The sequence below is a fragment of the Musa acuminata genome, chromosome BXJ3-1 (assembly GCF_036884655.1).
Source record: "Musa acuminata AAA Group cultivar baxijiao chromosome BXJ3-1, Cavendish_Baxijiao_AAA, whole genome shotgun sequence".
Lineage (NCBI taxonomy): Eukaryota > Viridiplantae > Streptophyta > Magnoliopsida > Zingiberales > Musaceae > Musa > Musa acuminata.
This window is the reverse complement of record NC_088349.1, coordinates 9,003,612-9,029,155: the sequence shown is the minus strand read 5'-3', so window position 1 is coordinate 9,029,155 and position 25,544 is coordinate 9,003,612. Positions and strand designations below refer to the sequence as shown.

Below are 25,544 nucleotides of genomic sequence, written 5' to 3'. Positions count from 1 at the left end.
CGTCTAAACGCAGTTCTACGTTTAAACACAGTTTGCGCAGTTTACGTCTAAACGCAGTTTGCGTCTAAACACAGTTTGCGTATAAGCGCAGTTTGCGTCTAAACACAGTTTGCGTCTTAAACGCAGTTTACGTCTAAGCATAGATGATAGTTCGCAGTTATGAATGGAAACAAAGCGTAAGCGTAAACTGCAAAGAAACTCGTTCGTAAAAGCGTAGAAGACAGTTTGCAGTTATAAATGGAATCAAACGTAATCTGCACAGAAACTCGTTCGTAAAAGCGCAAAAGACAGTTTGCAGTTATAAACAGACTCAAGACGTAAATGTAAGCTGCGATATGAAGATCGTACGAAAACACCGTTTTACGTCTAAATGCAGATTCGGAAAGATTAGAACTTAGAAACTTGTTCGTAAAGGCGCAGAGAGCAGTAGCTATGTAGGAGGTTTGCAGTAATGATAAAATGCTCAAAATAAAAGCAAACCAGAGATTTAGAGTGGTTCGGTCAGTCTTGACCTACTTCACTTTTGGCTTCCTCCACCGATGAGGTTACCGTCGTCAACTAAAGGCCTTCCTTCAATAGGCGAAGGCCAATTGCCCTTTTATAGTTTCTTCTCCTTTTGACAGGCTCAGGAGACAACCCTTACAGATCCTTTCTCTCCTCTCTTTACAACTCAAGACTTGAAGAACAGAAAGAGGAGAACTTTTGGACTTTACACAAATTTTGAGCTCTTAGAATCACAGAAAAGATCAAGAATTCGGTGTGGATCTCTTACTCTTTCTGTGCTGAATGAGTGGGGTATTTATAGGCCCCAACCCAGTTCAAATTTGGAGCTTAAAACGATCAAATCCCGGAATTCCGGGATCAGGCGGTTGCACCTCCTGACTGGAGAGGTTGCACCGCCTGGCAGAGCTCGGAGACTGAGCCCAGGCGGTTGCACCTCTCTGTCAGGGGCGGTTGCACCACCTGAGTCTGGCTCGGAGACTGAGCCCCAGGCGGTGCCACCTCTTGACTGAGGCGGTTGCACCTCTCTGCCAGAGCTCGAAGACCGAGCTCAGGCGGTGCCACCTCTCTGTCAGGGAGGTTGCACCGCCCAGTCTAGCTCGAAGACTGAGCTCAGGCGGTGCCACCTCCTGGCTGGGGCGGTTGCACCGCCCAGCTTCGCTGGGAGATCCTCTCCTGGGTGGTGCCACCTCCAACCCTGGCGGTGCCACCTCTTTCACTATTTCAGCTCACTTGGTTTGGCTCCAAACTTGGTCCAAACTAGTCCGAACTTGGGCCTAATTGGCCCCTACTTGGGTTATAGGATTAACACCTAATCCTAACCCTAATTAACGTGCTAACTATGATTTTAAAGACATTTTCTAAGCTGTTACAAAGTCCGCAAGTCAAGACTTCTTCTGGCGAGCTTTCGGCAAACTTCCGACGGTCTTCCGATGAACTCTTGGAAACCATTCTGCGGACTCCCGGCAAGCTCCTAGACTTCACGATTTGATCTTAGCGAGTTCCAACGAGCTTCTTCGGCAAGCTCCGATCTTTCTCGGTGAGCTCCGCGAACTTCCAACGAACCTTCCGGCGAGCTTCCGAAAATCCTTCGGCAAGCTCCCAACTCAATCTCGGCTAGTTCCAGTAGCATTCCCGACGAACCTTCGGACTTCCGTCGAACTCTCGAACTCGCAACAAATCCTTCGCGCTTGACTCCGACACTTTGTTTCGCTTTATGTCTTCATCGTTATCATAGTTAATCCTGCACAACAAAAACAAAACTTCGATCGAGACAATTAATCCTAAGCAATTAACCAAGTTGTCCGACATGTCATTGGTCCCTCGACGCTTCGTCCGATTCTTTGGTGCATCGTCCTCTCAAGCAGCCTATTGCCCAATCGGCCAGTTGACTCTGCAACTCCGATATCCTTGGCACAATACCCGCTCTTCTTGGCCCGATGCCCGATTCCATGGCCCGAAGCCTTCTGTCGATACGTCGACCGATCCACCGGCCCGACGTCCAATCTTCTGACATGTTCCTTCGGCACAACATGATTTTCCTGCTTTAATTGTCTCATCCTGATCGAAGCATCCTGCGTCACTCAAACCGCAGATTAAATCATAAACATATATCAAGTAGTTTCATCATCAAAATACGAGATTCAACAAGTGAATCATTTGCAATGAAGGATATGTGGCCACTAAAGTAAATACTAGATATGCAAATTTTCGGTGATAGAAAAAATAAGAAGATTTGATTGTCACATAAGAAATACATCAAGAAGATATTAGAAAGGGTCGGTATGAGCAATGCAAAGCCAGTTGATTCTCCTCTTTCATGTCACTTCAAGTTGTGCTAAGAACAAAATCCTTGGAAAATATGTAAAAAGTTTCTTTAATATAAGGAAAATAGTTAGAAGTTTAATATACTCAATAGTATATAAAAAGAAATAGTATTCTTTAATATCATGCTACTTAATATGATGAGTTATCCACAGTTCTCATATCGACTACATTTTATTCTAGTTACGTAATTAAAAATAATCCTTTCACGGTATTCACCGGAGAAACTGTAAAAGAAAAAAAAAAGCATCAAGGATAATAGCAGCATAAATGCAGAGCATAAATATGTCCATGCTTGTCTTATTGTTACAATGTGCATAAAAATCATAGTTTTTATTTCTCTTCATGATGTTAATTGTCCTGAAAATTTATGAGAGACAGGTACTTGCGACAGCCTGATCTTTCTACTACCCAACATCTATATGATTTTTCAAAGAAGAAAATTCATCAAGATTAAGGAAAGGTATTTTAGAGAACATGGAGGTTGGATATTATTAGAAGAGATCAAGGCTACAGAAAAATATTTTAGATATTTGTCAAAGAAGAATTAAAAGGCTACAGAGAAGTATGATCGAAACCGAGTCCTTGACAGAGGAGAACCTGGTACCGTTTACAGAGGAGTCTTGGAGAACAACCATGTCATTGCCATCAAGAAACCTAAGATCATTGATGAGAGCTAAAAGAACGAATTTGGAAAAGAGTTGTTTATTCTGTCGCAGATCAACCACAAGAACATAGTCAAGCTCGTGGGTTGTTGCTCGGAAGTGGAGGTTCCGATGTTGGTTTATGAGTTTGTCTCGAACGGGACCTTGTTCCAGCTGATCCACAACAACAACAATGTATCTCCCTTTTCCTTGGCCACCCGCCCGAGGATTGCTCTAGCCTACTTGCATTCATCAACTTCGCCTCCCATCATTCATGGCGACGTGAAGTCTTCTAACATACTTTTAGGTGAAAATTATGCATCAAAAGTTTCTAATTTTGGAGCTTCGAAGCTGGTTCCAAAAGATGAGGATCAGTTTGCTACCTTGGTGCAAGGGACTTGTGGTTACTTGGACCCAGAGTGCCTCCAAAGCTGCCAGTTGACAGACAAAAGTGATGTTTATAGCTTCGGCGTAGTGCTTCTGGAGCTGATAACCCGCAAGAAGCCAGTTTATTTTGAAGCATCTGAAGAAGAGAGGAGCCTCGCATCATGTTTTATTCTGGCCACAAAGGAGAACCGACTTATGGAGATCTTGGATGATCAAGTGAGAAATGAAGAGGATATAGAACTGATTCAAAGAATTAGCGAGCTCACAGAGCAATGCTTGAACTTTAGGGGAGAAGAAAGGCCTACTATGAAGGAAGTGGCGGAAGAGCTTGACAGGTCAAAAGAATTAAAGCAGCACCCGTTGGTGCCACGAAATGCTGAGGAGATAGAGAGCTTGCTCGGTGAACCATCAGGTGAGCGTGGAATTGATACCATTACTTGCTATAATTCAGTGAAAAGATTGGCGTTAAATTTATTCCCAAACACATCAACTCCCTTGTTTTTATATATAGTTTCCTAAAGCAATCTTAAATTGATATGCAATATATGGTTGTAAATGTTTGTTTGCCAGTGCCTGTGTAAGGGAGAATAATGTGTCAATAACTATAGGAAATCTCTGCCATTTCCTACAATGTATCAATAATTATTGGAAATCTCTGCCATTTCCTACTGGATTATATTCTGAGCTACGGAGAAAGAATATTTATCAGTAACTACAAATCCTGAGATCTGTACAAATTCAATTTGTAAGATCGGACCACAGTCTAATGACCTTTATTATTCTTAATAAGTGGGCTAATTACATATTACTTCCTATATTTAGATCTTATGAACGTCACAATCTTTATATTTTAAAAAATTATATTAAAATTTTTATAATTTTAAAAATAAAATAAATAATTTCATTTGTATCGTATTAACAAAAAATATATATATTTTTATCCATCATTTTTATATCGATCCAATACGTGTGTCACATATTATGTTTTTCATCAATATAATTGATGACGTTAGGACAAATAAAATTATTTATTTTATTTTTAAATTATAAAAAAAATTAATATAATTTTTTTAAGTATAAAATTATTATATTAATACAATCTAAGTAAGCATATGATGTAATATATAATTAATCTGTCATAAGTCGTTTGTGCGCATAAGGCTACTCTCAATCCTCCGAAATAATCACATTACAGAAAAGAGATGGTCATCAGTATATAAAGTAAGTAAATGCTGTTTGTCGTGCAATGACGAGATCGCCCCCCTCAATTGTTGTGTTGTGGCGCTCGTACGTGTCCGTTGCTTTGGGGATCTGAGAGAACTCCTTCCTTCCGAGAGAGCGCAGACATGGGGGCGTTCTCTCCGCCGATCACGATAACCGCCGCTTTTCACGAGCAACGACGGCAGCAGGTAGCGGAGGAATCTTTAGCCGCCTCCGCCGGCTCCCTCCACGCAGCTATGGTCGACCCATTTTGGGCGATGTCGCCGGTTCTTCCCCGGAGCCGTGGATGGGCTTATGGAGAGGCGCCTACAGGATTTTACGCCGCCCTATCGCAGACAGGAAGACGACGAGGGTGCCAAGGTGAGCCATGTCAACCATCACGTTTTAATCGCTAGTTTAGGTAGACTAGTCAACGCCACCAATTGCGACGTCTCTCTGACCAGACAAAGAACGTCATTTCTTATTCATGTCTTCTTCTTCTTTTTTTTGTGTTCTGCTTTCACAAAGAAGAATTAATTGAGAAAGAAGCTAACATTAAACAATCATGAATTGGTGTGATAAGTCGCTTACACCATCTCCATCTCAGCCGGTGTCATCCGCGGATCCACCAACCGCTAGTTCTTCTTGTACCATAAAAGATTGAACAGGTCCATGAAAATCCACTTGACGTGGATGGTCGATAACAGTTCATTGAGTTTTCTTTCCTTGTACTTCTATTGTTCTGAAGGATCGAAACATCCTATTAAATGTCAGATGTTGTTTTGCGTTCCCAACTTTGCAGCATGTAGCGCCGATCAAAGGGAAAGATGGGTGTGTGGTCACATAAGGCTGCCTGTTGACATGATCAAAGTTCATCCTTGTGGATCCAAGTTGTGAATCAATTTTTCTTTTTGCAGAAAAATTATACAGTGATGCAATCAAATAATCATTTTTGGCTTCAAATGATTGACTAGGAAAAGGTCAGCTTTCTTGGACGTCATCGTTCAGCCAAGAGGAAGCTTCATTTTAGGCTTTGGTGTTTCCATAACAGATCATTTGTCCAAGCTTTTATCTGAGAGTACCTCTCTGATAATGTGCAAATCGAGAGATGGGTGTGCTGTTAGGGTATCGCTTGTTCCAGCTGTTGATGCTGCCGCTAGTGGGTGCAGCGGCATCTGCAGCAGCTGCACCGCCTGGCTGCCGAACGAGATGCGGCGAGGTTGACGTCCCCTACCCTTTTGGCATCGGTCATAACTGTGCGATGGAAGGCTTCTCACTAGATTGCAACACAACGGATGATGGCCTCGAGAAACTTTTTTTTTCCAACGTCGAGATCACCAATATCTCATTGCCACTAGGCCAGGCACGCATGCTCAATGAAATATCGTGGCAGTGTTACAACGTTAGCAACAATTCTTTGGACTACAACTTCTGGTCTCTGAATTTGGTAGGCACACCATACAGATTCTCCGACGTCCACAACAGGTTCACTGTAATCGGCTGCGAGACCCTCGCCTACATCGGAGATTTCCAAAGTGCCGACAGCTACCAGAGCGGTTGCGTGTCTGTGTGTCACAACGAGGTGAGCTTGGTCAACAGCTCATGCTCCGGCATCGGCTGCTGCCAAACCTCCATTCCCAAGGACCTCACATACTATGAGGTCTGGTTTGATTCCAATTTCAACAGCTCGAGCATCTGGAACTTCAGTGACTGCAGCTATGCCGTATTGTTGGAGGCGAATCAGTTTGAGTTCCTAACATCTTACATCACAACGTACCAATTCTGGAACAACAACAACGGCAAGGCGCCTTTGGTGGTGGATTGGGCGATCGGTAACGAGACATGCGAGGTAGCACAGCGCAACACAACCTCCTACGCTTGCATCAGCGAGCACAGCAAGTGTTTGAACTCTTCCAATGGTCCTGGGTATCTTTGTAACTGTTCGAGTGGCTACCATGGCAATCCTTATGTCGCTCATGGCTGCCAAGGTCTGTTAAGTCTCGTCTCTTTCTGGGATCTGCTTGCCTTTTCAGTTTTCATGATTTTGTTTCTGATACTGCTGAATATGCTTTAATTGCAGACATCGACGAATGCTCTGATAAAGATCAAAATCCTTGCCATGGCATCTGTCAGAACCTGCCCGGTAGCTACAATTGTTTCTGCCCGCGAGGTACATATGGTGATGCCTTCAATGGAACATGCACCCAACACCAGAAACTTCCATCATCAGCGAAGGTGGCTATAGGTAAGAGTCTTTTTTCCACCATGACTTTTGATGCCAAGTATTAGAAATGTCCTTTCTTTTCATGAATTTTATTTATTGCTTCAGATCCTTTTAATCTGTCTGCACTATAGACTAGGTGTATCTTATAGAGAGGGGACTAATGACAATAGCCTGGTTCGATTTTATATTATGTTGTCTTGTACCATCTCCAAGTAGTTGATGATTTTTTTTTTATCCACATACACAAGAAAGTGTATTTACATGCGAAAGATCAATAATATGTTAAATTCAGAATTGTTGGTATTGCTTTTATTAGCCTGGATGGAACCGACTTTGGTTGCTGACCCTCGAAGTACTTTTGTGATTAACAAAATCATGATTTTTTTTCAACTTCAGCGATGAGTTTAGACCTTTGGCATCATCGTGACCGAGAAAGAAAGAAATTCTTGATGGTTATGCTTTTTTTCTCTTGGACTAATTACAAATTATTTTCGAAATTAGTTATCTTTAACATCTCGGTCCTTCTACTTTCAAAAGTTATATTGGATCCATATACTTATGAAAATGAAACATTTGATATAATTTCTTCTCATACTATCAACTCTGTTGATTGAAATAACATAAAGTTGACCATAAACATTCTTCTCATACTGCGTGGACTTTATGTATTCTAGTTACGTAGCTTAGCATAACGCTTACGCAGAAGAAAAGCAATAATAATAAGCATCCAGGATTTTATCATAAAAAAAGCAGAGCACAAAATTGTTCGTGTTCGTATTATAGCTTCCAGTAACCACAAAACCAAAATAATATGCATAAAAAACAGAATTTTTGTTTCTCTTCCTGGTTTTAATTGGCCTGAAAATTTCTGAGATACAGGTATTGGCAGTGGCTTGATCTTTCTACTAATATCCGGCATGTGTATCTATATGATTTTTCAAAGAATAAAATTTATCAAGATTAAGGAAAGATATTTTAGAGAACATGGAGGTTGGATATTATTGGAAGAGATCAAGGCTAAAGAAAGATACTTTAGAGAACAAGGCCTTGCATTTAAGATATTTGCCAAAGAAGAATTAGAAAAAGCTACAGAGAAGTATGATCAGAACCGAGTCCTTGGCAGAGGAGGACATGGTACCGTTTATAAAGGAGTATTGGAGGACAGTCGTGTCGTTGCCATCAAGAAACCCAAGATCATTGATGAGAGCCAAAAGAATGAATTTGGAAAAGAGCTGCTTATTCTGTCGCAGATCAACCACAAGAACATAGTTAAGCTCTTGGGTTGTTGCTTGGAAGTGGAGGTTCCGATGCTGGTTTATGAGTTTGTCTCGAACGGGACCTTGTTCCAGCTGATTCACGACAACAACAGTGCATCTCCCTTTTCCTTGGCCACTCGCTTGAGGATCGCTCATGAGTCTGCCGAAGCTCTGGCCTACTTGCATTCATCAGCTTCGCCTCCCATCATTCATGGTGACGTGAAGTCTTCCAACATCCTTTTAGATGAAAACTATACAGCAAAAGTTTCTGACTTTGGAGCTTCGAAGCTGGTTCCAAAAGATGAGGATCAGTTTGCTACCTTGGTGCAAGGGACTTGTGGTTACTTGGACCCAGAGTACCTCCAAACCTGCCAGTTGACAGAGAAAAGTGATGTTTATAGTTTCGGCGTAGTGCTTCTGGAGCTGATGACCCGCAAGAAGCCAATTTATTTTGAAGCATCTGAAGAAGAGAGGAGCCTCGCATCAAGTTTTATTCTGGCCACGAAGGAGAACCGACTTATGGAGATCTTGGATGATCAGGTGAGAAATGAAGGGGATACGGAATTGATTCAAGAAATGACCTCGCTCGCAAAGCAATGCTTGAACTTTAGGGGAGAAGAAAGGCCTACGATGAAGCAAGTGGCGGAAGAGCTTGACAGGTTGAGAAAATTCAAGCACCCGTGGGTACCGCAGAATACTGAGGAGATTGAGAGCTTGCTCAGTCAACCATCGGTTGACCATGAGACATATTATCATGGAATTGAAACCACTATTAGTTATAATTCAGAGAAAAGATTGGCATTGGACATCGAATATGGAAGATGATGATCTGGTGCATGCCCAAACCTCTGGTTCTCGAGGCTTCTTGATGCAATATTGAACCATGTATCCTTGTGATCGTGTGTGTTTGTGCCTGTGTAATGACAGAATATTTATTAATAACGTCAAGCAATCTCTACCCATTCTTTGTTGGATTATGTTGTCTGTAGAGAATAAGGTTATCTATATAAATTTGATCATTTCAAACATTTTGCGTTGATTGTGGAGCTTTTATCATTTGGGAATTGTTAGATGATTGGCTGATCTTGTTGTCATCATGTTTGAGACATCATTATCTAATCTAATAATTGAGAGTAGAATAATATAAATAGTCCATTTTCTTTATTTATGTCAACCCAATCTATTTAAGCATTGGCACGAACAAACATACATTAATTTTCACCCGTCTAATAAGAAAATATGATATTATTTTGCGAAAGGCTCTTGGACATGTTTTCATAAGTTTATAGAAATCCATCAACATAAAAAAATAATAATAATTTTTTTTATTATAGCTGTTAGTCTTCTTCTCGATCATTCATGTGAAATTTCGAAGATGGAAACATCCTTCTATAGCCTCCTTCCTTCAACAAAGATTAATATTATAAATATTTCTTAACTTTGAACGCTTTGATGACTAAATTAAATAAGATTGAAGGTGATGAATATGAAAAAAAATAAAATAAAATCTGCAACTCATATCATCATATCCCCCTTCTATAGTCGATAATATGTTATTATGAGCATTAATAAATTATTCTTTAAATCATTCTTGATTTGAAAAATATTTTTTATTATAATAACAATAGTCTCTAATAATTTTTATCGTCAATTGCCACATAGACATCCACGTGCCGAGTAAATAATAATATCTTTATGATATATATTAGTTTATTATTGGGTCAATTATCTTACTATTTTTGTATAATTTTTATAATAAATAAATTAAATACCGTCTCAATTTTTTACATCAACAAATATTGAACCCCATCCAAAACTTATTGAACCCCATTGGTTGTTGCAATCTGGTAGCATTGGTTGTTGCAATCGTGGGTTCGTCGCCGCCGTCGAATCCCGCTTCATGACGCGTGTAGAAGCATCGCATTGGCGTCTCGAGGACGACATCGCCCTCTCCATCCTTGCGATCGTTTGTGCCCGCCCGTCCCTTGGGAGCTTCAAGAGTCCAACAACGCCCTGTGAGGCATCTTCACATATCGCACGTCTGCTGGTCTCCTCCTCTCCACCGATCAAGCGAGAACACGACGGACAGACAGGCTAACGAACAAACAGGAGATGGGCGCGTCCTCTTCCGCCGATCACGGAGGCATCTCGGAGCAACAGCAGCGGCAGGAAGAGGAGGAAAACTTAGCCGCCGCCACTGGCTTCCTCCCCTCCCTTCGCAATGCCTTCTCCAACCTCTCTCCGCCCTCCTCCTCTTCCGTCCCCCTCGCTTCCCTCCAGGTACTGCTGCTGCCTACCGATCCACAACCCATGTGACAACTGACCCTCGATTCTCCCCTCTTATGCGTGTAGGAAGCGCTCTCCCTGAACGTGCAAGTTGTTGCGTCCGAATCCACGCCGGTGCCGGAGCACTTCCCTGCCCTGTCGAACAATCTCGGCGCAGCCCTGGTCTCGCTCTTCTTCCCCGTTGCCGATGATCGTGCTGACGGTCGAATTGATTGGATTGGCTTCTTGAGCGGCTACAACCGGTGCTGCGGCAGGATGCCCGTCTCACGATCCATCAACGTGCTATACAGATTGTACGCCGCCCTGTCCCGGGAAGCCGGAGAGCCTTGCGGCTTGGAGTTCGATCCCGATGCTGGCGACGATGATAAGGTGGGCGGGTCTCTCTTGCCGGGAGAGGTGCTCATGCTTTTCTGGATCTGCTGGGTCATGGGGCATTCTTCGAGGATCGCGAAGATGTCCAGAAACGCAAAGGATCCTTTGGTGCTCCCTGACATGAGCCATTTGCTAGTGTCGGCTTTGGTTTCGTGCGGTGTGATCAAGGAGGAAGATGAGCACATTTGGAGATCCGATGTTTTGGCGGTCGATAAGGGTGTTTCTGCGCAGAAGTTTCAGACGTGGGTCTTGACGACAGCACCAGGCTTGGCGAATTGTCTTCCGAAGTACGTCCAGGAGAGAATCCAAGGTTGCTCTTCTTCGAAGGTACGTGAAATAATTCTCAACCATTCCATGAACTCAGGTAAACAAAGGAGGAGTTTATCTGCATGAGTAAGATGCCTTGTTCCTAACGTAGCAAAACTTGCAGCAACTTTGTGAGTATCAATTAGGCACTGGCACTGATGCAGCATAAGGGCATACCTCCAAAGAGACAAGAATTTAAGAAAAAGAAATTTGCATGCATTAAGCTAATGCCAGGAATTTGGTTATGGAAGTGTTAGGGTCTACCTGGGATAACACTGATACGAGTTGAATTCATTTGTGAAGAGGATTTAGGAGACCAAGAGGCAAAATCATTAACTGACAACTTGAAAGAATGCACAATCAGGACTATGTATTATTTTTCACAATCTAGTGTAAGTGTTAGTGCATTGTTTGATGGAAGAATTGCTTCAATTGTCAGGTTGCTGTTAAATAAACAGTAGTGAAAATTCTTTATATTCATCCCTTGTTGTGGTTTACGGCTTTGACATGATGGTTGTCTAAACTGATTTTTCTACACCTGCACACTTTTGATAGGTTCAGGGACAACTTCTCTTTGGAGTTCTATCTTAAAAAGAATAAAATAGAAGCTTCTTTTGAGGCACATGTTATCGTATACAACCTATGATTGGTTGAGGATGCTCACGGGTGTGAAATAGTGGAGAGGATGCAGCACTTGATTAAGCGCCCATGAGTAAGGATGACAGTAGTTATATTAAGGACACTAGACTTCTATATGTGAAGAATGGTTGGCACTTGGATTGACCTCTATCCACTGATCTAGGGGGCTTAGATCTTACTGTCAATTTGGTAGGTAATTTGGCCTTGTTATATGTTTCTAGTCCAGCTACTTGTAGGTCACACATGTTGAAAAGGATAGATGCTGTGAAATCACAATAGGGTTCCTTGGTTCTGTATATCAAGCAGCTTTGGAATCTTTCTGTCACATGCATCTGGCAATTTCTCTTCTGGGTTCTTTCAAATTGTTGAATATGACTTTGTCAACCGAATTTCTAATCTAAATCCTTAAACTAAACATGGGAATCAATGTGGCCATGCATGTTAATGCTATGATAAGAGCCAAAGCTTCTTTCTAACTGCCTAAAACTGGCTCTGGAATGTCTTATTTTTAAATACATACGTCTTCTGGATCACAGAAGAAAAAGTTATATGCGTAAAATAGTTCTACCTGGATTTAAATTGAATGCTTGATCAAAATTTTAGCTGTGCATCATAAAATTTTGGATTGGGAGAGATTCTGCCGAACCCCTGTTGTTATGTCAACATTGCTTACTGCAATGCTGAAAAGGAGCTTCATGTCACAGTGGAGGGAATTATGTCAGTCCGTGCTGGCTATTTGGCTTGTTATAATAACTCAATCTATAATTTTCAATGAGTTTTATTTTGTGCTAGCAATGAAAAATTCTTAGGGAATTTTATTTTCTGACCTAAGTTGTATATCGGCAGGAGAGTGAAGGCTCCTCTATTTCAGCATCTGATGACAATTCGACTGGTAATGTTCGTGATGTGTGTCTCTTGACACGAGGAAGGGCTTGGGCTGTCTCCCTTGCATTGAGGGATAGGTTGAGTGAAGAATTTCTTGCTGCCTCCTTCCAAGGAATAAACTCTGGGGACTTCTTATACAGGTTTGTCATAGTGGTCATAACTGTTTGTGGTTATAATGTGCATATAGTTTATGTTTACTTGTTTGATAAGTTTTTCCATAAATAGATTCATTTTATAGTCTCTTCATTTAAAAAATATGAATATGATTTATTTTTGAATTTTCCGACTACCTACTATTTATTGTCACAGAATTCAGACTCATGACATATACCTTCCATTTTCTAATATGACTCAGAATTTCAGGGTCTGTTTGTCTAATTGTTTTGGTTAATATCAGTAATTATGTAGTACTTGATGATTGTGAACCCTTCCACCCTACGTTACTTCTTTCGGGATATTAATCTTTGAATTATTTGATATGGAGTATATGGTTGCTGTACGGTAGGGTAGATTAAGTCTTCACTAAGAAATCCTAGATCTGTACAAATTCTATAGTTTCGAATCTATAGTGAATACAGCTGCTGCATGCTTTCAGTTAGGGGGGAAAAACCTCTTCTACAAGCTTCAGAGATATATATTGCATCAGCAATATCTATTCAATATGTTATTTTAAATATCTTGTCTCGATCTATTAAAAGGAAATTGAAATGTACCTCATCTTAGGATTGTAGCAAGACTTCAAAAATGGATGTTCCATCTTACTTGATCTGTTTAGATTATACATTTGTAACAATTTTCGGTGGATTTGGTATTTGAGAACTAAAGCGCATATGTATTTGCAAAGTGAATCTTTTGGTTTCTGTTCATAAGCAGCCCATCCTGGATTTGGGATGAATCTGAGTTTTCATATATCAAGATGTTTTGCAGGTCATCAATTCATGGGAAGGGTTTGAGTAGGTTTTGGTCTAATGTTGAAGGTTACAATGGACCCCTAATAGTTTTGATCTCTGCTAGTTCAGCAGAATCCTCGGAGGTTGATAGAAGTTCCAGAGGGTGGGTGATAGGAGTACTAATTACACAAGGTTTTGAGAACAGAGAAACATTTTTTGGAAGCTCTGGATATCTTTTTGCAATAAGCCCAAATTTCCACGTGTTTCCACCCTCTGGTATGTTGACTTACATGGTTTTGCTATCATACTTTATTTTAAAGTTGATTGACCTAGTATTTTTAAAGCAGGAAAGGAAAAGAACTTCATTTATTGCCACTTGCATCCTGCTATAAGGGTCTATGAAGCAAATCCAAAACCTGTTGGCTTAGCATTTGGGGGATCTACCGGCAATGAGAGGATATTTTTGGATGAAGATTTTGCTCAAGTTACAGTGCGTCATCATGCATTTGACAAAACTTACCAACATGGACCTCTCACTCCTAACCAGGTTAAGCTTCACATTTCAGACCCTATCATTAGCATCTTTAGCTGTTTATATTCGTTTTTGGTCTTGGTTCTTCCACGAACTTGAACAGCTCATTTGCTGTGGGAATATTAGCATAAATTTCTTCGATAACTTTGCTAACCATAGGAGGCTGGATTATTTTTTATTGATGCTTTGCTATTTTATCTTTGTCTTCCACCCATGAGAAATTCATCTTTGACCATGAATAACCTTCTTTGTTATTTGGAGGAATCTATAACTTTTGAATTAAGTTTTCACAGGTCCAATCAAAACAGACAGACTTTGTTCTGAGATAGAGTTTCTAATGTCTGGCTGACCATTTTGAGTGATGTTGATTTCTGTAAATGTACTGAAGAAAATTATTCTTGATTTTTTCTTATCTAAAACTTAGGTGCATTTTCACTTCTCTCATTAAGACCTCCACGAGGATGCTGTTAAAGAGTATGCTAACAATTAAATCTTTCATGTTATGTTCTTTACAGGGTTTCTTACCAGTTGAGGCTCCCATCATAGAGGTCGAGGTATGGGGTTTTGGTGGAAAAACCGCAAAGGAACAGCAAGATTTCTATAAAAAAAGAGAGATGATCTTCTCAGAACAGCGGCGAAAGGTTTGAGCATGACACCACTTCTAGTTGCATTCTGACCCAAGGCACAAAACTAATATTAACAGTGTATGCTTGGTTCCTTGTGGCAGGTTGACCTGAAAACCTTTGCTAGCTGGGAAGATTCCCCCGAGAAGATGATGATGGACATGGTCTCTGATCCAAACAAAGTCCGACGGGAGGACCGCTAGAAAAAAAGATTTGGTTTATGCGTACTGCTATTATTCGATTGTCATATTTCATAGATAGAGGCTCATAATCCAGTTAACCATGAGATAGGGTAATTATATTGTTTCCAGGAAGTTCTAATGATCTCTATTTCTTTCGTATCAGAGATGTATCTATCTGAACTCACCACTGTATCCATGTAATAGCTGTGATGAATGAAATGAAAATATATAACGTGCTTCTTGGTTTCTTATAGATAAGACAAAGGACAATTGGATCGAATGGGCATAATATACTTTTATGCATTTCTACCTCACAAATTATATGTGGGAGGTCATTATTTGATGTGCTTAAAGTGCATAGTTATTACTAATATATTATCTCAGTCATGCACGTTGTTCCAATACTCCATCGTGGCAATCTAATAGTCTTGACTTGATTTCTCTAGTACTAATAACTTCAGATTAGAGTCCATTTGATACAGGTCAGTAGTGTATTATGGTCGTGACAAATTATTCCATGTTTGACGTAATCTTCGTGCCTAACTTATTGTAAAATATTCCTCTATATATATAATTTTCTTTTTAATTTTCCCTTCATTCTCACGCTCTCAGTCCATTGTTTACGAGCCCCACCCTATTACGACGGATAGGGTCCAAGAACTCGGCCGCTGATGCCTTCCTCTTCCAACATCACAAGCGTCCACTGTTCAGGCATTGGCCATCATCAGCCCACCACGTGTGCGTCCCCATCGCGATCTGTGGATCGGATCCTACCTTACCCCAAATCAGAAGAAAATGGTTCCCATCGTAACCGTACAATTTGAATGTAGACGGTTAAATCACTGTCGGAGAGTACCATATCCCTGGATAGGATCCTAACCCGACGGCCTTACGTACTCAGTGATGCCATTAATTCCGGAAATCATGAGTAGAAAAAGCATTTAAAATAGCCGCATCCAGCGGCGCAGACCGGAAGCCGACGGGAGGCAGCCGACTCTTGTGCTATCATTAGGGTTCTCTCGATTTCCCCCTCTCTCTCTCTGTCTCTCTCAACCTTCTTTAGGAGATCCATTTCTCCGATCAGGAGAGAAATCGCAGTCGGCTTCCCTCCTCGATTCTTGTAGTGCCTTCCGCAGATCGATCGAATACTGGTCTAATTTAGAATCGGATCGTGTTGAATGGCCGGATTGAAGCAGCCGAAGAGGGTTTCTTGGGCCAAAGATTTGCATCAGGTAATATTGAACCGGATCCACGCCGACCCCCATGTATCTCACCTGAGTACTCTGGCTTTTCCTGATCCTTCGTGTTTTCATGCCTTCCAATCGTCGAGTCCGTGCGACTGTTACATGTTGGTTCTTTTTTCCGATTTCTTCTTACGGTCACATCCCGTGTTACGAATACAATTATGATTTTTTTCTGTTGTCGCAATTTCTATTAGTTCTCGGCTTGTTTTCCCCCATTTGGGAAATTGATTGTCGCGATTGTCTGTTTGTTCTTCGATTTCTTTTTCCCAGTTGGTAAATTGATCGGGAGTGCCGATCTGTGCATTTCGTTGAGTTCTCGTTCTTCCTTTTTGGTAATTTCGATCGGTAGTTGCCGTCTCAATCAGATCTGTTTCTCTTTAATCTCCAGCCTATCATTTATAAGTACCCGGGTAGAGGTTTCGATGGAATTAAAAGTCTTTGTGCTTCGTTATAGACGAGACATCGCTTGGTTTGGTCCACTGGTGTTTTGTTCTTTGTTTGTATAGAAAGCTTTATGTAGTATGTTTGAACAGGGGAGTTGGATGGAGATGTGGCATGATGGATCGGACGTCCAAGCCAATTACACACTTTAATTTGGTGTCTTTTGACATGTTCCATCTGCAGAATTTGCCACGGAGAAGTTAATACACAAATTACATCGTCTTCGTGGATGACTAATTAACCAATCGATGTTGAATAGCATACCAATTAAATGTCGATCGAACGACACAGTACCAACTCATGTTGCATTTGTATCAATTCAACCACCGGTGGAGATCTGTAGCTTAGAATGCTGCAAGATCTTTGGTAAAACTCATTTCGGATCAGTCAGAAACCAAGATAATACTATTTAAAAATAGATGATGTGTCTTTCAGCGCATGATTAATGAGTTGGTGCAAGGAATATAACATTTAAGATAACTTGCAACATGAGTTGTAATGCCAGATTTAAGTGTCTCACTGATTGGTGGAATCCTGTGAGTGCCCAAATTATAACTACTTTCTCTTACAGGAAGATTCTTGTTAGCTTTTCTCAAGCAAAGATCACTTGAGCCTTTCAAAAGATTGTATTCCATAATAAGTACGACTACAATTGTGTGGTACATGTTAATTGATGTAATCTGTAGCTTATAAAACATCAAATTGCTTGAACATATGTCAGATCATTATAAAATACACAACCATGAGCTCAATAACACCTTCATGAGCAACTAATGTGGTTCAAGCGTATTATATACTAATATTTCAAAGCAATATGGTAAATTACTAATTATTTCTATATTAAAAAAATGTGTATCAATGGATCTTATGATAATAAGATATTGGAAATGTAATTTATTGATAAATCATTTCATTGATTAGTCAAGCTATGAATCAGTAAAAAATTCTGTTAGTTGACTGAAAAATTTTGGAATCAGTTGATTTTAAAGTTTATGCCAGTGGATTATTTCTTTTATTTTTTTAAAGCTTATATTTTTCTATGTGTTGTAATATTATTTTTAGTTTATTTTTAATTTTCTTTTGTTTTACCATGAATTGAGTAGTTGTTTTGTTTTGTTTCTTCCTTTATGGATTTTATAAGCTTAACTAGAAAAGGACAATGCTATGTACTGGACAACAAGTAAAACCTAAAAGAATCATAATATAAGTTTTTGATAAAATATAACAAAAAAACATAGATTAAACTTAAAAGTTTCATCTTGTTATCTTTAAGTAAAAAATAATCTCTAATAGTTAATAAATTATCTTTTAAAATTAATGAATTATATGATTTATTAACATTAATTAGTACAATTTTGACTAATTGACTACTTTCCTAATAAATTATTCGACTTAAAAAAAATCAATTTAGATTTTTGAAACCATATTGATTATCGGAAAACTCCTAAATGATACTTAAATTATCAAGAACTTTAATTAATTATATAAGGTTGACCCATAATTAATGTTTTTTCTTCAACATCATATATAAAGAAACTGAATTTATTAATTGGCTGATTTTAACATGATTAAGTTTATTTTTAAGTGTGTAAACCTTTCCATCTGGTCCTTTTATGCTAATTCATTTATATTTTAACATCCAGAATAATCCAATGAAAAGTAAGTGCAATTAGACCCTTTGAAACTATAATATCCAAAGAATGCTGTTTAACCAGGTTAGCAATGAAGGAAAATTCAAGTAACCATCACTACATTTTATTCCATACCCCCCAAACCCTCCATTTCCTATTCCCTTCTATCTTATTCATGGAAAGCCCTTTTTCAGTGTGACATTAGCAGTGGGACCTGACTCACTCTGCTGCTAATATCTGAGACCAACTAGTTTTTCCTTAACAGATCAATGAGTTGAGCAATTGTTCATGAGTCCACTTATTCCTTGATCCTGTAGCTACCATCAAGGAAAATTTTAAGAGATTTAGCTGCAAAATCTAAACAGAAGGAATTCTTCATCCATTACATGTTTGCTCTAGAAAATAGCATTTGATATATATAAAAGATTGAAAGTAATATTACAGATAACAAAGCCATGAACAAGATGAAGAATCTCATTGTGATTTCTCACTAAATTGTTTCTTATTTGATTTTTACTCATGGCAAAAATCATTGTTGTGCACCTTAGTTATTAGTTGCCATTTCATTTTTAGGTTTTGCTTGTGGTATGGTAAGAATATGCAATGCAATAAATATGAGACAAACCTCTTTTCATCTAGAGGAGAAATGTGGAAATTATTTTGTTTAAACATCTTGCTACGAGTTCCTGCAGTTGATATGATGCTTCACTAATAGAAACATTTTTTTTGTTATCTTGAATATCAACTGGTATTTTGTCATCATTGTGTCATGTGAATTTGCTACTCGTGTTGCTTCTCTTAACTATTAACAAGAATAAAGACTGGAACGAAACAGCAAAATTTAATTACTAGAAGCAGTGGCAAGCAAATGATACTTAGATGAAGAAACAACCCAATTAATGAAAAGGTTTGTTTACGATATCAGGACAAGGCTATAGTTATAAAACTGCAAATAAAAATGGTGTTTGCCGTTCCTAGGATCCCATGATCTGGCATGCATATTTGTTACATGATAAAAAGGATATCTAAGTTTGATGCTTGAAAATCTGATGGAATTGACTAAAACAATGATGGAGAGGAAACATAAGTATCAAGATATAAAAATGAGATGCGATTGCTACTGCAAGTAAAGTTCTGATATTGACGTCAATTATGACAATCTGTGGAACATGCCCATATCATGCGGGATCCATATTCAAAGTGGTGATTTGCTCAGTCAAAACTTTCTCAAGTTTTGGAGATCATGACAGGAAAATGTAGTAAATTTATTGTGCCCTTTAGCTGTTGGTGTAAGAAGGGTGTTGCATAAGCTTGTAGCTATACCATGTTTCTGGTGTTTCTGGTGTTTCTGGTGCAATGGATTATGACCTTTTATGGCTATACCATGGAAATTATACTGGTTTTGGCGAACGTGATGTTAATCGCATAAGCTTGTAGCTGCTTTAGTTTAATCTATTTTTTCTATTACTCTGGCAAATTGATCAGAAGTATTAGGATGGCTTTAACTTTTAAGTTTTTGCATATTCTTCATTACAAGAAAGGAAGTTCTCTTTGATGCCAAATTAGTAAGCTGTCTATGGCTAAAACTAATACTTTAGATCAATCACACATGTAGTTTCTTCACAGTTTTCTTGAATTTGAACTTATCAAATAAATTATTTGTACATTCGTTAGTGGAAGACTTTAGTTAAAACAATATCAGCCGTGACATTACTCATGTTAGGTGTTCAGCCACCTTATTTGTTCAAATATTACATTACTCATGTTATGGTCTACATTTGTCCAAAAGTAGTTATATTTGTTCAAATATAACTGCATTTTTTGTTAGGATGACAAGATGCATGTTTTCCATGGCCAGAAGGAGCATCTGTTCTTTTTTTGGAAATGGTCTGGAAAGCTGTCCATTCTGTCAATAGCTCATTTTATGCTTATTCTTGCATCATTAACCAATCAGTATGTTACTTGAAGTCTTTCAGTTAAGCCCTTGATTTTATATAGGAATAGATATTTTACAACTATATACTGGATTTCATCAGCATCTTCTGTTTCATTGAAAGGTGGACAATTTTTCTGCTCCATCTAACTTTGTTGTGTGAGCTTTTCTTTTCAGATAAATTTGTTATTTTAAATTCAGGAAAAATGAATCTTTTTATGTAAGACTGGAGTCAAATTCACAATTTCTTTTTGCAATGATGAATCAATTAGAAAGCAATTCGATTTTGCAACACTCTTCACCACCAGTTTAAAATGAATTAACTAGCATTTTAGGGCGTTTGTCTTGCAACTATCCTGTGAAATCTTTTTGTCAAGATTCTGCCTCCATATATATTCTGTTCCTTCGATCAGAATAGTTGATTGAAACTTTCTAGCTTACCTTCATTCTTATGAACCTTTTTGGTTTTGTTTCTTTTACGGAGGAGGTAAGCTATTTATGCAACACGTTTGAATAGTGTAGATATTGATGTGCACATGCAACACTTGGTCTCCTATGTTTCTTCAATTATACTTATCAACAAGAATTGCTGTTATTATTGTGGTTTTATCAAGCCGAGGTTTCTGGTTGGTGAACTGCTTCTGTGTTTTCGTAGTGACTACTTCATTAATTTGTGTAGAGCAACAAACTCAGTTAACACCTAACATGAGTAATGTACATTTTCTTTCATTCACTTTTTTCAGTTATTATATGTACATCAGTTTATCAACGATACCTTGGAGGCTTGGACAGAACCATATAACTCTATTCAACTTGGGACTTGTAATTTGTTGGTTTTAATCTTCTATCCATAATATTTCTTATTCAAATGTGCATAATCAAAGAAGTTTCAATCATTCAGCTATTGAGTAGTTTACTAATAAAAGCAAGAAATTCAAAACTTAAGTAATTCTTTGACATTACTTTTCTTTGCACATGCAATTTATTTATGTATTTAAAAATAATATGAGGAAAAGTTTAAGGATTTTATTAATCAGAGCTACATCTAATTGTTCATGGATGAAAATATTTGTTTAGCCTTTTCCACGCATCATCTTCAACATTCGCATTTCAGAAACATGAATTTTTTGGCACATATTATGTTTTGATCGTACAATATGCGAAATCGTAAAGTATGACTAGCCTAATAATTTCTTATAAGATTTATCTTTTGATGATAAGACATCGGATAATCACAAAACTCATGATGCTCTTTTTCACTCTAACCAACATTTATCTATAAATAATATATTCATCAATCTCTATGAAAAGGTATACATAACTATTTGTTTGAAGTATCAACAAATAAATTATATAATAAAAAAAATAATAAAAATAAATTACATAAGTGAAAAATAAAATATATCTAAAAATAATGCTTATTTTTAGATATAATTTATTTTTCACTATACATAATAAAATAATAATAAATTTTGCATTATACTTATTTTTGAAAAATAAATTACATAAGTACAAGGACCTATATCTAAAAAAATGAAAAAAAGTTATGGTATACCGCATTTGTTCAATCATTGATGAAAATTACTGATCTGTTTGAGAGAGCAATTTATAAATTAAAGCATTCATACTAAATATAATAATTTAAGGTTCACAATGAAAAGTTAAGAAAATGAGGCCGATAAGAAAATTACCAGTGTATATAAAGCAATTGAAGTTGAGAAGTTCAAGCAAGATTCACCATTGAATAGATCAGACAATGGAAGCTACTATCATGTCAGGATTCATACATTTGAACTGGGCTTGTGTAAAAAATCAATACCAAACTTTCATCAAATTCAAATTTTCAAAATGCATCTCTAACTTATCCTTGAATGGATCCAGTTATGCAAAATCCATCTTAATCATCATCAGTTCAGTTGTATTAGACCAACTGAATAACTTTTGAGATGATGTTTGGCTCTGGAGTGATGTATGTAATTATCAAATCCTTTTGGTTGGCCTTCATGACTGATGTAACTCATATTAATTAGACTATGAGGAAACATTGGACAGCATAGCTTATATTTTGGTTTTACCATATAACTTTTGTTATGGTGTATGTAGTCTTGGGTATTTTTAATGAAATTGCTTTTGGTCTTTGGATTGCTTTCCTATTGTTGGGTTTCAGTTATTTTTTTATTTTCAGGAGCCTCCTTCAAGTAGATTCAATGTCATGATTTCTATTTTATGTAAATATTGTTTAGTGAGTAAATTTTGATTGTGGAAACTTTAGGTGTTTTAAATACAGTGCATTGTTGGACTCTTAAATCTTCATTGGCGGCTCCTATTCATTTATTTGATCCCACTACTTATTGTTTTGGATCATAGTTAGAGAAGGATAGCATGTAGTTGAATCTTTTTGCATGGAGAAAGATAATGTTTGGCTATTAAAGTTTCACTTTCTTTTTTCTTTGAATTTCTAATTTCTTTGATTCATTGCATTTCTATCTTTTGTACTGTTACTTCTGCTGAAATCAATTAGATAATATAAATTTTATCTACATTGGCACATTGTTAGCAATGTTCTCTCTCTCTCTCTTTTTCTTTTGTACATTGTTAGCAAATATAAGGCTCATCAAGTGTGATACTATCTGCATTTGGAACAGGTAAGATTATTCTTAGCAGAGGATGCCCCTGCTGTATCTGGGTTGGGGACCCAAGACAATCTCCAGGCAAAGGGTTCATGGTTATTGCATGCAACAAGCATAGGCAATGATGATTCTTCTTTACCTCCAGGCTTTGAAGCACCTCATCCTGCATATCAGTTCAGATTGGAAATCTCCCAAATTCCTTTAGTCAAGTGGAAATGCCCTCTTAATGTAAGGAATAACTTATCCAGTTTGTCTTTATCGTAAAAATCTCAGAATGTTGACTGTAACACGTCCATTGCTTATCTTTTTCCAATTTCAGATTTTATTGGATCCAGAGTGGGTAGTGGTTGCTGGAGAAGAAAGTTCAGAAGTGGCTGTACAGGATCAAAGACAACTGAGAATTCTTGAAGCAATCTATCCACGGGTGCCTTCCATTCCTCCAAAGTGAGTGGCTTTTCTTGTCAGTGTAATTTGATATTATTTAACAGCCTTGTCATTTTGCTCACTCCAAGCCTGAATCTAAAAATCCAGTCCTTCGGTTTCATCGGAGGTGCAAGATTCGTTTTACGATGACACTCGAACTCCTGTGATTCCTATAACTGCTATTGAAGATGAAGAATCGTCAGAGCAATTAGAAACAGTGGCACCTACATTTTCATCCACCCAAAGCCAACAGACAAGTGCTCAGAATCTGCAGATCATGCAAGGAAAACATGATATTCTAAATCTTGAGTTAGTTACAGAACAATTCCAAGGTCATGTTACCCAGCCTGCTCCGACTGTGCCTCGTTCTGAGACAACTTCAGGTAGGATTCCACCGATTGCCGAACCGGATGTCATTGCTGCTGCTTCTGCAGCTTTTACAGCCATCATGAAAACCAACGAGGAAGGAAGTATGATAGATCGCGACCTTCTTATTAACATTCTCAGTAACCCCAGCTTGGTGGAGAAGTTGGTTACGGAATATGGAGCTCCTAAGCAATCTCAGGCCCTCTTGGCTCCTGTATCAGTCGCACCACCATGTTCCTCTGTACCAGTTCAGCACCTGGCTCTTGCTCCACCAGTCCCACCTCCACTTCCCCAAATCAATCCCAGTACTCCTTCCTTGTCGGTTTTCCGAACCTCACAAATGTATCCTTTACCCAGTTCAGTGCCACCCCAATCCGTGAATCCTCATGCTTTACCGCCCGTTCAAATCCCCGTCAAACGTCAATCAAGTGGGCAAGCAGCGTCACGAGATGCCAATTATCTGAAGAGTCTAATCCAGCAGCATGGTGGTGAGAAGCAAGATGGATCTGATCTGAATTCTGTACATGCTGCTAGTTGCCAGAACAATGTGGTCGCCACCAATGCCGTCGATCTCTATGCCCCTAGACTGCAAAGAGAAGCCAGGCCTAAGATCCCAAGGCCTTGTGCCTACTTCAACACCCCTAAAGGGTGTCGACACGGAGCAAGCTGCTCTTATCAGCATGACCCTTCTTTACCGCAGCGGATTGAGCCGCCCAAAGGATCAAAGAGAATTAAATTAGACAGAGGAATTGCTGGCAGGAACTAAGGTTCGAAGGTCTTTGTTTTATATTTGTTTGAGTCGTGTTATTTATGTTCATTCGTATCGCATGCACATAGCTAACCCTCACTGCTTGTCAGCATCTGATGCTTTTGTTTCCAAGAGCTACATTCCGATGTAAAGATGAAGTTGTCAAGAATCGTGAATCTATGTTACAGATGGTAGTCTATCCATGCGTGGGGGAGGCATCCTTGTTTAGGTGGAACGAAATTCTTCAACTCGAGATTGATGAGTCCCATTGGCAGCAAAACAACTGTGCCTCCACGAATTAGTGCATATCATCCAAGTGGTGTAGGTGAGGCGCTTTCAGGAGCCAGTGGATGCAGCAGCTGCGAGCCTAAGTCTGTATTGTCTGTAGCTATCAGCAAGCGTGATTTGTGCTCACACTGTTGAAGAAGGGAGTTCGGATGGGGCATATTTCGGACACGTTGAAAACTGCATGGGTTGTCGCAGGTATTGTCATCAGAAATCCCCTTCTTTTTTTTTTTCTCTTTGGCTTCCTCTGTCGAAATTGAAGAGCTGAAGAGGATTCTCTGTTAGTGTTTTCCATCTCAACTATGGAATTATTGGCGGTAATTTTACGTTAAACATTAGCAGTCGCATTCGTTCACGTTCTGTGCAATTCTTGTTATTTAAGACGGTCGTGGTTTGATGATAGTATTTAACACGCTCAATTATCAACAAGTTGCTGCTGCCGCTGCTATATTTTGTATTGGTCTGTTTATTCTTGCCTTTATTTTCTATGCATCAAAAGCTTTTGGATCACACTTGTTAATTACAATGCCATGCAATTAATTGAGGAAAGAAATTGGCACGTGATCACCATAAACGAGAAAAAAGGAAACGAGATCTGGATGTTTTTGCAGTGTGTTGATGATGTTCTTTAAAGTTCTTCGTCCTTACGTCGCGTGTGCATAGCGCCTCAAACGCAGTTTGGAGTCTGGTCACCTGCGGTTGCGATAAGAAACCGGACTTTGGACGGTTGGGCAATTATTTGAATTTTTTTGGGGCTTTTTGTACACTGACATCACGCGGTAAGGATACCGAGGGCTCTGGTTACCTCCACCCCCCTCCCCCCACCCTCGGGGGCGCGGGTCGGCCAGTTTGGAGTCTGGCCACCGCAGGTAAGGATAAGAGTTCTCCAACTGGAGGATTTCAGACTGATTTAATTTTTTTTCCGGCACTTTAACCTCCGAGTGTCAAGTGGTAAGTTGACTGTAATTGTATTATACCATCATCCTTCGCCCTCCCCCTCTTCCTTCCCGCTTCGTTTTTTTTTGCTAAAGCCCACCGAATGTGTACGTCGTCGTCGTCGTCATAACATGTATATATGTATATATACATGTA

At 38.9% G+C, this 25,544-nt stretch overlaps 4 protein-coding genes across 5 annotated transcripts; all 4 read left to right on the top strand.

Annotated features, from left to right (window-relative positions):
* The first annotated feature begins 3,101 nt into the window (after window positions 1-3,101).
* On the top strand, window positions 3,102-3,937 carry LOC135628395 (putative wall-associated receptor kinase-like 16). The gene is made up of 2 exons (XM_065135020.1): window positions 3,102-3,768; window positions 3,927-3,937. Exons 1-2 carry the CDS (start codon window positions 3,102-3,104, stop codon window positions 3,935-3,937), a joined length of 678 nt encoding a protein of 225 aa, XP_064991092.1.
* A 692-nt stretch (window positions 3,938-4,629) lies between these two features.
* LOC135629091 (putative wall-associated receptor kinase-like 16) lies at window positions 4,630-9,057 on the top strand. Its single transcript, XM_065136265.1, has 4 exons — window positions 4,630-4,937; window positions 5,359-6,544; window positions 6,637-6,801; window positions 7,660-9,057. Exons 2-4 carry the CDS (start codon window positions 5,665-5,667, stop codon window positions 8,859-8,861), a joined length of 2,247 nt encoding a protein of 748 aa, XP_064992337.1. The 5' UTR covers window positions 4,630-4,937; window positions 5,359-5,664; the 3' UTR covers window positions 8,862-9,057.
* Window positions 9,058-9,880: 823 nt separating this feature from the next.
* On the top strand, window positions 9,881-15,000 carry LOC135628264 (uncharacterized). Its single transcript, XM_065134866.1, has 7 exons — window positions 9,881-10,316; window positions 10,389-11,021; window positions 12,486-12,664; window positions 13,452-13,690; window positions 13,762-13,961; window positions 14,462-14,587; window positions 14,674-15,000. The coding sequence occupies exons 1-7, from the start codon at window positions 10,149-10,151 to the stop codon at window positions 14,770-14,772; spliced, it is 1,644 nt and encodes a 547-aa protein (XP_064990938.1). The 5' UTR covers window positions 9,881-10,148; the 3' UTR covers window positions 14,773-15,000.
* A 691-nt stretch (window positions 15,001-15,691) lies between these two features.
* Window positions 15,692-24,909, top strand: LOC135629054 (zinc finger CCCH domain-containing protein 30-like). 2 transcript variants are annotated; one of them, XM_065136193.1, is made up of 5 exons: window positions 15,692-15,983; window positions 22,646-22,858; window positions 22,950-23,074; window positions 23,162-24,186; window positions 24,356-24,909. In XM_065136193.1, the coding sequence occupies exons 1-4, from the start codon at window positions 15,930-15,932 to the stop codon at window positions 24,183-24,185; spliced, it is 1,416 nt and encodes a 471-aa protein (XP_064992265.1). In that variant the 5' UTR covers window positions 15,692-15,929; the 3' UTR covers window position 24,186; window positions 24,356-24,909. The 2 variants fall into 2 exon arrangements, with proteins under 2 accessions (XP_064992265.1, XP_064992264.1); XM_065136192.1 differs by having other exon boundaries at window positions 24,278-24,909.
* The last annotated feature ends 635 nt before the right edge of the window (window positions 24,910-25,544 follow it).

Excerpts from the sequence above, each read along its gene's own strand:
- LOC135629091 (XM_065136265.1), top strand. The coding sequence starts at position 5,665 with ATGGGTGTGCTGTTAGGGTATCGCTTGTTCCAGCTGTTGATGCTGCCG. Across the intron at positions 6,545-6,636 it reads TGTCGCTCATGGCTGCCAAG|ACATCGACGAATGCTCTGAT; the intron begins GTCTGTTAAGTC and ends CTTTAATTGCAG. Across the intron at positions 6,802-7,659 it reads ATCAGCGAAGGTGGCTATAG|GTATTGGCAGTGGCTTGATC; the intron begins GTAAGAGTCTTT and ends TCTGAGATACAG.
- LOC135628264 (XM_065134866.1), top strand. The coding sequence starts at position 10,149 with ATGGGCGCGTCCTCTTCCGCCGATCACGGAGGCATCTCGGAGCAACAG. Across the intron at positions 11,022-12,485 it reads AAGGTTGCTCTTCTTCGAAG|GAGAGTGAAGGCTCCTCTAT; the intron begins GTACGTGAAATA and ends GTATATCGGCAG. Across the intron at positions 14,588-14,673 it reads TCTCAGAACAGCGGCGAAAG|GTTGACCTGAAAACCTTTGC; the intron begins GTTTGAGCATGA and ends TCCTTGTGGCAG.
- LOC135628395 (XM_065135020.1), top strand. The coding sequence starts at position 3,102 with ATGTTGGTTTATGAGTTTGTCTCGAACGGGACCTTGTTCCAGCTGATC.
- LOC135629054 (XM_065136193.1), top strand. The coding sequence starts at position 15,930 with ATGGCCGGATTGAAGCAGCCGAAGAGGGTTTCTTGGGCCAAAGATTTG. Across the intron at positions 15,984-22,645 it reads GGGCCAAAGATTTGCATCAG|GTAAGATTATTCTTAGCAGA; the intron begins GTAATATTGAAC and ends CATTTGGAACAG. Across the intron at positions 22,859-22,949 it reads AGTGGAAATGCCCTCTTAAT|ATTTTATTGGATCCAGAGTG; the intron begins GTAAGGAATAAC and ends TTCCAATTTCAG.